Source organism: Sturnus vulgaris, chromosome 7 (genome assembly GCF_052056855.1).
Source record: "Sturnus vulgaris isolate bStuVul1 chromosome 7, bStuVul1.hap1, whole genome shotgun sequence".
NCBI lineage: Eukaryota > Metazoa > Chordata > Aves > Passeriformes > Sturnidae > Sturnus > Sturnus vulgaris.
In genome coordinates, this window is record NC_142249.1 from 35,315,319 (window position 1) to 35,327,070 (window position 11,752).

Genomic DNA, 11,752 nt, shown 5'->3' on the forward strand with positions numbered 1-11,752 from the left:
GCTAAATAATAATTTAACAAATCACATGGTTCAGCCTAGTCAGAAGTGTCAGCTTATGCTGCACTGCTTCACTTTGTCCTTAGACAGCAAAATACCAGTAGGTGACAGGCTCAGTCCTGTGATTTTTAATCAGAACTTTGCATTCCCAAAATGTCTTTGGTCCCTGCAGTACTGGTAGGACACAGTTATTCGGGCAGTGTGCAGCTGCCGTTTGGTTCTGTGTGTGCTGTTAACCAGCACATTGCAGAGGGAGCGAGTTGTGCAGGCAGGAGGGGCTGTTTGACATTCACCATGGCTGCTTCAGCTGTGTAGAGCATGACAAAAACGAGTCATGTCTGCAGCTCCTAATGAGAAGATGTGAAGCCATTCATCACGTCGGGGGAGAATGGGGTAGGCGAGCTGGCAGCCTTCCTGCCACTCACAGGGCTCCTGGCCAAGTGGGCAGCTGGGGGACTTGGACCAGGCTCTCTTGGAGGAACCAGTGTTCTTGAGAAGTATTTCTCCTTTTGAGAAAGTTTTAGATGCAACTTTTTCCTTCAAGTCACTTTGAATTTTTCAGAGTTCAAATTCTTTTACCAAGTGGGTTTTGTGATTTCTGTATGGGGATTAATAAAAGTAGGAGCAACACCCTGCTTAGACACACACAGGCAAACAAACTTTGTTTCCATATTGCTTTTTATGAAGGAATATATATTTACTTCCACACACTTCATAAAATCAGCTGAAAAGATATTTACCTAGTTATTTTATTCTCAACTGGTTTGAATCACAAAAGGATTGACTTTTGCAGGAGGTATTTTGTGTTGATGAGATGAATATAGCAAGATAGTTAACCTTTGCTATACTCCTCTTTCTGGAGTTCAGAAGAGACTGTATAAGTTCAGTAAGGAGGCATATTAAAGTGGTGATAAACCTACCAACCTGACAGAATAAATTAAATAAAGTGCAGTAATGTTAGAAAGGAGAGAGGAGAAGATAAACACTCCTGTGCATGGAAATACGGCATTTAGTCTCTGGAATATGAAATTTTTTCTTAACTATTCAGCTAGTCATAATTACAGTCAGTGAAGTAAAGCATTCACTCCTTATTTTATACTTTTGGCTATAATTTAGGAAGACTGTTTAAGTACTTATTTTAATAGTAGTCTGATGTGGTGCTGTAAACTCCACCCAAAAAACAAACAAACAAACCCACGAGGGAGTTTGCTTTTCATGAGGGGTTGTGAGTCACTTTTTGTGTCAGAGATGTCTCTACTTAAAACTACTGCACTGTGAGAGCACCATTTACATTACAGCAAGAAGAGGGGTGTCTTGGCTGATGTGATGCTGGGTGACCAGCTCAAAAGTCTGCCATTCCAAACCAGAGGATCAGTTCATTACAAAGGTGGAAAAGGTTCCTGAGGAGTCTTTGTTATGAAAACCAAACTATTAAAGATTTCAACTTGAGTAAAGTTGGGCCAGTGACGTTGCAGATGCAAATCTGGTCTGTGCAGACTTACAGGCACAGACACACTGGGGCAGAAGACCTTGCTAAAAAGAATAGACTAAAAAAACCTCAATGCCATACTGCTGTTTCGATGATCATTCTACTTCTGTATTTGTTGGCAATTATCTCTTTTAGATAGGCTTTTACATTGTAACTTCCTCCTGGCAATCACCACATTCTGTGGGGTGTCAGCGTGCAGAGCTGGCTGTGCCATGTGCCCACTTAAAGCTCTCCAGGAAAAATCATGGCTTTTGCTTTCAGAATCGTTGGAAAGGTGAGAAAAACACTCACAAACAGAATATGAATTTTTTCCAAGCACTAATCACCAATAAAGCATAAAGCAATTCTCCTCTGCATAGCAGTTCTGCTGCAGCTAGCAGAGTGAGATCAGGACTAAAATTTTTTGCCACATGTAGTGTTACCAAGACACTCACATTTGAAGTTTTGCAATATGGATCTTCATCCCTAGGGTGCAGGTGCCTCCCCATGGTGGACTGGGTTACCAGACCTACATCTGATGAGAAATCACCTTAAGGAGCCACTGTCAGCACCTCCAGTGTTAGAGGCAGCAGTGTACAGCTACATCACAAACTAGGGCAAGCACAGTCTGGTCTAAACCTTCACTCTGTGGGACAGAGCCTTGTCTTCCCCACAGCCTCATCTGTACTGAGGATGGATGTTTGCTTCACTGCTACCTGAAAATGGTTGACTGTTTTTTCTCCTTTTTTCCTTTTTTTTAGTTAGTGACTTGCAGTATTTGCTGCATACTCTTTGGAAGTACCTTGACAGATTGTTTTAGCCTTTCTGGAAATAACAAGGTGCATGTAATTCAAAGGATTAGCAAATGAGAGCATTGTGAATTACAGAAAAGGCCTGTGTTCTCTAATACTTGCTCTTTTAATCATAATGAATGTGACTTTATTGAGGCATGTAGAATATTTCTGTTTTGCTCTTTATACCAGACAAAAATCATGATTCCCTAACCCAAGAAAATTAATCATAGAGACTCACAGAGTGGTTTGGGATGAAAGGAACCTTAAAAATCATCTAGTTCCACACCCTGCCGTGGGCAAGGACACATTATAAGGGGCAGTTTTCTGGAGAAGGCTCTGGATTGAGTTTGGGAATTTCAGCTGGTTTGCTGATGATGTGCTGGAGGGTGATAGAAGAGCTGAAAGGAGGATTTGAGAGGCTGCAAGCTCAGGCCACCAGGCAGCACACACACACACACACCCTGTTCTAGGGATCAGACACATCCTTCTTTCCTCCTTCAAAGGAACAGTGCTGCTTAGAGGTGAGGCTGGAAAATGGATGGGAAACAGGTGGTAAGCTATTTATTATAGATTAAGTGATGCCAGTGCACTCTGTGCTGTCAAAACATAAACTCATGTTTCTTTTCCCATGGAGCTTCCTCCCAAATAAATGGACCAGTCAGACACAGAACTCAGCAGTGCACAGCAGCAGTTTATTAAAAAAGTGCAAAACTAAGCAAACAACCCAGCATTCCCTACATAACAGACAAACACAGGATCATAGGAGAATTGATATTTCAGATAGGTTTAATTGCTGGTTCTCAGCTGGTTTTCTGCCTGAACTAAGGAGTAGTTTGAATAAATAATATTTTATTGCAGATTGCATGAAATGGTTTCATGTCCTTAATTCATTGTTTTCAAGAGATTATCTTTTTGGAAATTCAGCCTCTTTTGAGATTTTATGTGGTATGCATTTCTCTGAATGAAAGGTGGTACATTTTATGCCATATATAAAACTAGAATTCGTATAATATGTCTTCAGTAGAAATAGCTTCTGGATCTTTTTGTTATCAGCCACTGGAGAGGTTCTGTAAGATTTAAATCTGTGAGAGAGTTGAGAAACTTTCTGCAAGTAGGCAACTTCTTTAACCTGAATATTGAGAACTGAAATTACAATATTCAGCTCCATGCAGTGAAAATTGTATGTCCTCAGCTATGATGAGAAGTGTTAACTTGCTTTTCTAAAACGAGCCAGCTCTGAATTTATACTGTTGTTGCCATGGGTTTGGGAGGATTGATATTGCAATGCGTGTGAATGACAGAGCTGACTACAGGTTTATTCATCAATGTTAGGATCAGCTCCTAGGAAGAGCCTCCAGCTGTGAATGTTCTGTTACTGGGATTCATTTCCATGTTGCAGAAGATTTAATGAAGAATAGTATACCTTGACCTATGGAAATGTGTGTCCTGATTGCATGACTCTCATAGTTATGAAGGTTGTACTTTATTTTCCTGAGAAAAGCAGTGTATCTATATATATATATATACACACATATATATACACACATTGTTATGCAGTAGCACTGAGAAATTGCTGCTCCAGCTTCATTCAAATGAAGATGAAAAATCCTATATTTAATTCAGGGGCTTGCATTATGTTTAAGCCAGGAAAGGGGTCAAGATTTTTTCAGACAACTCCAAAATAACATTGCATGTGTTTTCACTGGAGCAGAGCAGTGCCTCTTCTAGAGCACCTGGAATCTCAGCTGGGGAGGAAAAGCTTTGGGATGGATTTTTGCTCTGGTTTCCCTTGGAGGCGTTGAACCCTCTGAAGCCCCTGTGGGCTCTGGCTGTGTCGTGAGCTGCTGTTTGCTGCCACCTACTGTTTTAATTAGGAGGCTTAATTAGTGTGCCAGGAGCATGTTCCTTTTGGCAAAGCCAATGGCTTGGCTGTTTTGGGAGAGCACTGGTGCAGCTGTTCCTGGAGGTTGCTGCCTTAGAACCTGTACCTGTAGGAAAGCCCCAGCAGCTCCACTTCAACACCAGCTAAACCACCAATTCTTCCTCTTCCCAAAAAAAGCCCTAAAAGGGTCTGTTGTTGCCTCAGCTCCATGGAGAACCACCTCAGCTCGTTACAGATGATGATTGTCAAATGTGTTTTACAGGACAATCCATTACTGCTTGGGTGGCAGGTGGTGAACTGTTGAATTTCTCCCATTTTCTTCTTAGCATTGCATTTTCTTCAGGCTGGTACATTTAGAGTGGGGTTTTATTTCTTTTAAGCTAGCTCTTAGCTTTTTTTGTGAATAACAAAAATTAAAATATCGCTTGTTTTGTGTTTTTCAGCTGTTTGTTGGTCTTGGATTTCCATATGAAGGGCCAGCTCCCTTGGAGGCTATTGCCAATGGATGTGCTTTCCTAAATTTAAGATTTAACCCACCAAAAAGTAGCAAAAATACAGATTTTTTCAAAGGCAAACCTACACTCCGAGAGGTAAGCTCTATCAATCTTGATAATTTTTTATTGAAAATGCTTGTGGGTTTCCTTTTAGTAACAGAGTGTAGGAGAAATTGCATTAGCATTCAAGGTTTATTACCAGAGATGTGCAACTGCTTTTTTCTTTAGTCATTGATGGGAATATCATTTCTTCTTATTATAGGAGAATTAAAATGATGTTGTTAGCACACTTCAAGCTTTATTTCTAGATTTGCTTATAGGTACATTCTGCTACTTCTTATTGAGACATCATAAACTGAAGTTTCACTTGAAAATCTGATGTTCTGCCCAGGAACAGATCATGTTATTTTGGTACATCATTTGAAAGTGTTTTTATTTTGTTGAAGAAACAGACATTGCAGTGTACTGTGCAGGAAGCAAATAGGTATTTAAGTAAATTATGAAAAGGGCATTTGTGTGTGTTTTGGGTTTTGGTTTTTTCCTTCAGAAAAGACCTGTTCAAGGCACTGTTGAGTTAAGGTATTCATGGTCACCCACCGTGTTTGTGGTTAAATGCTGAAGACTTTTGGAGAACTGACTTTTGAAGAAAACAGGAAAACCAAACTCCAAGCTTTCGAAACAGTCACTGTGTTTAGTGAGAGAGGACTGAAGCTAAGTAAACTAACTCCTCACCCTGGCACTGACTTTGGAATATTTTTCTTTTATTCAGTGTAGGTAAAATTCAGCCTATACTTGTAAACATTTAATAGTCACAGAGCCATTTCTGACATCAGCACTCATGTGTGTGGCCATGGCTTGCTCACAGGTGTATGTGCATTTATTCTTTATGTATTTACATCAAAGGAAAGCTCTCAGGTGACATGCAGATGATGAGAACCTTGCACAGCCACACTTCCCAATACAGGTTATGCTTTGGCCATATAAACTGTGTCCTGAGCAGCACCAGCTGGTTGATAAGCAAAAGACAGTTTCCCATTTTCAATCAGGAAGATAAATTCCTTATACTTTCATGATCCACAGCTGTAATTGCCTTTCTTGTTATACACTGAATTCATGTCCTGTACAAGCTGAGGCTTGCCCCTTCTCTCAGTCTGTGTTGCTAACAAAGGAGACAGCAATAAGGGAATAAAAGCCCATTTTAACTTTCTCCTTGGGCTTGACACCTTTCAGACTTTTCTTCTGTGAGTTTTTGTCTCATTTCCAGTTATTCTGTGCCCAAACACCATAACTGGTCAGGCTCAGTAAATAATCCAAACCCATCTGAGTGCTTCATAGGAATTTCAGGGCTTGGAATGCCATGATAAATCCTGATTCCATGTGTCACCACTAACAGAAATGCTGTGTACCTGACTTGTACAGAAAAATATTCCCTACTGACTGCTCTAGTCCAAAGCACATCATGTATATCCATCAGGAATATTTCTGCCTTCACATGCCCTGCTGACCTTTCCTGAGAGTGACCTTTTCTCTGACTGGTGTTCACAACTGCATTTAGATCTGATTGCCAATAATCCATGTGCTGGTTCTTTGGGATTAAGAAAGCCCTTAAATGCTTCTCAACATTCTTCAAATGCTAAAGAAGAACAAAAAGAGCTTGTTTAGTTCTGTGCCATGATTATCCATACAAGAATTTGAAGATAAAGGCTATGTTAAGTGGTTTTGTAAAGTAACCTTTACAAGTTACTAGTCTCCACAAGCAAAATGCAATGGCTGTTTTTCTAATGGGTTTTTTAATATTTTTAATAGTAAATGCAACAGTTTCTTGCATTCACTTGAGGAATAGATCAAGTACAGTGATCTCCTAGTGCAGGAGAAGCTTCTTCCCAACAGACACTGCTTCCTGCTTCAGATCTTCTGCAATGCCTTTTTATCATAAGGACAGCATAAAGAGGCAGCTGTGTAAATATTGCCTACAAACAGCCCATCATGTGGGGGTTTTTTGGTATTTATTGAAAAAGCAGAGTTCTTCTGAGCTGGTGTGAACCACTTCTCTCTTCTGTAGCTTTTGCTCCCCTTTGTGTGTTCATGTTCATGTTCTCACTCCTCAGTGACCAGTCACAAAAAATACTTATTGATCTGTCCTAGTTCTGAAAGCAACTCTGATACAGCTTTTCTTAGTTACCTTCTTGGGTATTCATTGATACTGTTTTCTGACAAAGTGGTGAGCAAAATATTGGTTGTCACTCTTGGTGAGGTCACATTACTCTTCTGCTCTCAGTCATGAGAGTCAGAATTCATCCTTTGTTATAAAAATTATTCTTTCTTCAATTTTGCTCACAGAACTCTGGAAATGTTTGAAATTGGAAGGATGCAGTGTGAGGATGACATCTCTGGGAGCCAGCCATGCAGGTCTAAGCAGGACTTGTGGCAGAGAGGTTGTGAAGAAGGAGGGTGGCTCTGTGAATGAGCTGTGGGGAAGCAGGGTCGTGGTGCAAGTAATTTCAGTAAACATCAAATCTTCTGTGGGTCTTTGTGAGGATTGAAGCCACAAAATAGAGGTGCACGTATCTTACTTGTGATCTGTGTTACCTGATTTTCAGTTTTCCAACTAAATTCACTCTCTAAATTTAAAGAGAAAATCTGAAAAGCAACTCAGAAGGAATGATGCTGACTGTTGTGCTCTAACTGAATTTTTGCACTATCCTAGTGCATTTCATCCAAAAAGTCTGATTGAGAGAGTGAGAGGCAAGGATATCTTTACACATTCATTTTTATCAATATAATTTCCTCTTTCAGTTGACATCTCAGCATCCTTATGCTGAAGTTTACATTGGGAAGCCCCATGTGTGGACTGTGGATATCAATGATCTTTCTGAGGTGGAGAAGGCTGTGAAATCAATTTTGAATCAAAAGGTAAGAAATGTGTCTTCAGTTTGCTATCAGCACTTGAGGGTGTAGTGTGTGCTGCACATACAGTGCTTCCTAATGTTAGTCTAATGAGTGCTGCATTTTGGTAGGATATTGAAGAAAAAAGGGTTATTACATATCTATGGTATCGAAATTCTCATGTTTTAGAACTGGATATGTCAGGTTCTTACTTGAAAAGAAGGAGTGGGTGAATTTGTATAGAAATGAGAATTTCACATGTGAATTATACAGCAATCTGTATTTTCTGTGCATTCAGTGAGGAAGTTTCATTGTTTATTCTTAGAGCATTGCAGACTCTGCACTGCTCAACTCTGAGTTTGTAGCCTTGAGATTCCCACAGAAGTGCTTGGCACTTACAGTGTGGAATGGTAATGAGGGCCCTTCAAGGGGGGGAAGAGTATGAAGGCATTTTCAAAGGTACCACATTCTGTTTTGTCACTTCAACTTCAGAACTGAAACTTAGTTAAAACAGGAGCTCTGGAATCCCAGAGGGGCTCAGACAAGCCTTGTATCTGCCACTTTGCAGTGTATCCTGAGTTTCCATAAAGATAGTCATGGAGTAATTCTTATTGCTTTTAAAAATGAGAAAAATCACCTAAAACTGCTGATGTTTTTGTAAAATTACTATTTTTTAATGAGTCTATTAGTACTTTTTCTTGCTACTCAAGCTATAATGGAGTATTTGGAGCAGAAGCTGCTGCCTCAGAGTACACCACAAAGTTGACTGAAACAAAAACCCCTCTAACCCTAACACACTGTCTCCACAGATTGACCCTTATTTGCCCTATGAATTTACCTGTGAGGGAATGCTTCAGAGGATGAATGCCTTTATTGAAAGACAGGTATGAACTTTTGTTGTGGATGACTCTTGGGTTATGTTGGAAAGGAAGGAACATCTCCATTTTAAAGCTTCTCAGTGTTGCTGCTGTCCAAGTAGAAATAGTAGCTGTGCAGACCTTGGCATTATATGAAAGCAGAAAGGCAAAGCAATTTTTCAGTGTGGATGTGACTTCCCTAGCTGTGTACACACATAAAAGCTTTGGATCATGAAGGATCACTCAAATAGAGAGGTACTTTTTGGTAGAATTGCAGCCTCTGGGCAGATTTTTCAAGTATTTAGTTTCAATCAATAAAGATTTAAATGGTTTGGAGCCCAGTTACTTAAGGAACTTTTGGTCCCTGTGCATTACTGCCAGCTGAGAGCAGCAGAAGATGTTGAGTTGGAATAATAAACTGCAGAGATTTACATGGGATCCTGATTTCTAGAAATTGTCTGCTTGGACTTCTGCCCAGGCCAGATCTGTTGCAGTAGCCAGATCTGCCTTTTGTTCTGGCTGCTGCAGAAGAGAGATAGGAATAACCTTTATCTCTGATATGTCATTTAACTGCCAGGATTTCTTTCAAGGGCACTGGACATGTGTCTGTACTTGTATTTCTGAAGGTGGGTGCTATTAAAGACAGTCCTAAAGGATAGCACAGCTCTAGGTCAGAAGGGCAGTGAACACAGCCTAGCTATTCCCACTTTACTGCCAATAAACACTTTAAGCTTTTTGCTGCTGTATTGATGACAAAACCTGTAAAAGTATCACTGCTGGTTTTGATTCTTCTACCTAAGTTAGCTATAATTGGGAGCTTTTGTCAATCAGGAAGAAATGGAGCTCAGTGTAAGGAAGACAAAGAGACAATCAAGAGATGGCAACTGTGGCTAAACCTGTCTCTTCTTCTGGCCCTCCCCCGAGGGCTAAGCCCTCCCTGGTGCTTCTCAGAAATCCACAGAATATTGTAATTTTGTTCATTGCTTTGACTAATTGTCAAAAGCTGGTGGTGTTTCACAGCTCCCAGGATGTTCAAGCACAATTTTTAGCTGCATGTGCTTAGCACTTTGCCTAATTAACGTGTCAGATGAACCAAAAACAAGAAGCAAAAATAAAGACTGAGATCTTATTTTGACGAGTTTGTGGTGGAGGCAGGAAGAACAGAGAAAGCAGTACAAGCTTGACATGGGAGCAAAGATGCTGGAATAGAGCTGGTCTGGTTCAGTGGTTGTGTGCCTTGACCATGACTGTGGGGTCTTCAGGGGATGTGTGAGTGTGAAGAGATGGGGCCAGATGCCCCTACTCACTCTATGGACAGTGAAACGGTGGCATTTAAGGGAGGTCTCCAGGATTCCCCTTCTGGGCCTTGGCTCAGGGTCAGGAGGACAATGTTCACAAGGAAGGTTTAGTGAACTCCCCAAATCTTCAGCTCCAACACCTGGGCTGAAAGCCTTTACAGTCTGAGGTAAGAGAGCTGCTGTGAGCTGTGGCTGCACACCCAGCAGTGCCTCCTTCAGCTGGGTTATACCAGCTTTGTCTCCAGGCTGCTCCATCCTGCCCGTGCCCTGCCCCTGCCAGCAGCCCAGTGTGCCTGTTGGGTGCATCCCTGCCATCTGCTGAGCCCATCCCCTGATCCTCTTTGCTCTGTGGCTGAACCCACACACAGTTGTGGCTGCTCTGCAAGGCAGCAGCAGAGGCTGGGAACCAGAGGGAGGGATTGCTTCAGTTTTGGCACTGGCATCAAAGGAGCAGCCAGGCAACCACAGCCAAAGCAGCAGGGATTCCCTGCTGCAAATCTGGGAGCTGTTGGATGAGGGCTGATGGAACAGACACTCTGACTTTGAAAGATGTGGCAAAGCAGAGAACTTGATAACCCAACAGAAAATGTTTGGGGCAGGACTCTGTGAGGTCAGAAAACTGACTTAGCTCAGCAGAGGGTCAGCTGAGCCTCAGAGCTTGGCAAAGTGAGTGAGAACATTCACCCAAGAGCAAGAAAAGACAGATGAAGGATGACACCTCCTTTGGTCTCACCTTGAAACTTGCAGTCCCTTCCAGCTCATGGTATTTTGCGATTCGTGACTGTATAATATTACATTTGTGGTGAGACCTGGAAGTATGAAAACCTCCTTCTTCAGCAGAGGAAATCAAAATGGAACAAAAAAGCTCAAGCTGATATTGAGAACTGGTAAATGAATTTGTGGGCTTTGGGTCACAGTGAGGCATCAATTCACACCAGTTTTGGTTTGGTTCAGAGAAAGCAAACCATGATGGACCAGGCCCAAATTATTTGATCACCCTTTGGCGAGAGTTGCCAAATGTTAAAATACAGTCTGAGAATTGTGAAATGTTGTCTGAACACATCATAACAAAACATGATCTGTCACTGCAGGATTTCTGTCATGGGCAGGTGATGTGGCCCCCATTAAGTGCCCTTCAAGTAAAAATTGCTGAACCTGGAAAATCCTGTAAGCAAGTCTGTCAGGAAAGCCAGCTCATCTGTGAGCCTTCCTTCTTCCAGCATCTCAACAAGGACAAAGCTCTGCTTAGGTAAGTGTTTATAGCACAGATATGTTGTCTGGTCTCTATTGCACTGGTTTTTGCCACACTTGGAATTTAAAGCCCAAGTTCTGTGAGAAGGGAAGGTGGGGAGAGCAGCTCTGGCTGCAGCAAGCTGTGAGTGAGGGCCTGGCAGTGCTTTGTGTGTGGTAGTGGTGGCTGCTGAGAGCCCTGCCAGGAGCACAGGGGCCCAAAAACCTTCTGTCACTATTGTCCTGGGTAGAGAATTGTGAACTCTGGTACATTGGAGGTGTGGGTGCAGATGTGTAAAACTCACCAGCTATGCATTAAGGAAAGGAGTGCTGCTTTTGGGTGCTGTCTCTTTGGAAATGTGTCTGTGTTCCTTTCAGAATGAAAACAAAGTCCTCAAAACCAGGCCCCCACAAATGGCTGCTAGGGAATCTGCTTCCCAGGTTTTCTATGCCCACTTTTTTCTAAATTACATTGCAGAAGATTTTGGGGTTTGTATTTTCTTTGAAAAGTTATAATTTCCAGTGAAGTACAGAAACAGCTCATATAAAAACTTTCTTTTCTAGCTGTCTAGACAAAATCATAATCCTGTGGAAAAAAAGGTCTGTTAAATGCTGAAAGTTACCAATGTTTCCAGCATAAGTGAAAAACAAGGCTCTGGAATTGCTAGCCTGGTGCTTAAGCTTTGTGGTCAGAAAATGGCAACTGGCATTTTTCATTTTCCTGCTGGCTGGTTCCTGGGAGCTGCAGGCCCTGTTCCCTGTAGCAGCATCCCTCATCCTCACAGTCCAGCTCACCCCCTCGAGCTGCCCAGGCCTGCCTGGCTCTGTGGGGCTTCCTTGGGGTAG

At 41.8% G+C, this 11,752-nt stretch overlaps 1 protein-coding gene across 1 annotated transcript in view; it reads left to right on the forward strand.

The window, feature by feature from the left end:
- MGAT5 (alpha-1,6-mannosylglycoprotein 6-beta-N-acetylglucosaminyltransferase) overlaps nt 1-11,752 on the forward strand; it is a 109,719-nt gene that overhangs the window by 93,937 nt on the left and 4,030 nt on the right. The window contains exons 13-16 of the mRNA XM_014870824.2: nt 4,585-4,731; nt 7,432-7,548; nt 8,331-8,405; nt 10,768-10,925. Coding sequence (XP_014726310.1) covers nt 4,585-4,731; nt 7,432-7,548; nt 8,331-8,405; nt 10,768-10,925 — 497 coding nt within the window. The remainder of the gene's footprint in view (nt 1-4,584; nt 4,732-7,431; nt 7,549-8,330; nt 8,406-10,767; nt 10,926-11,752) is intronic.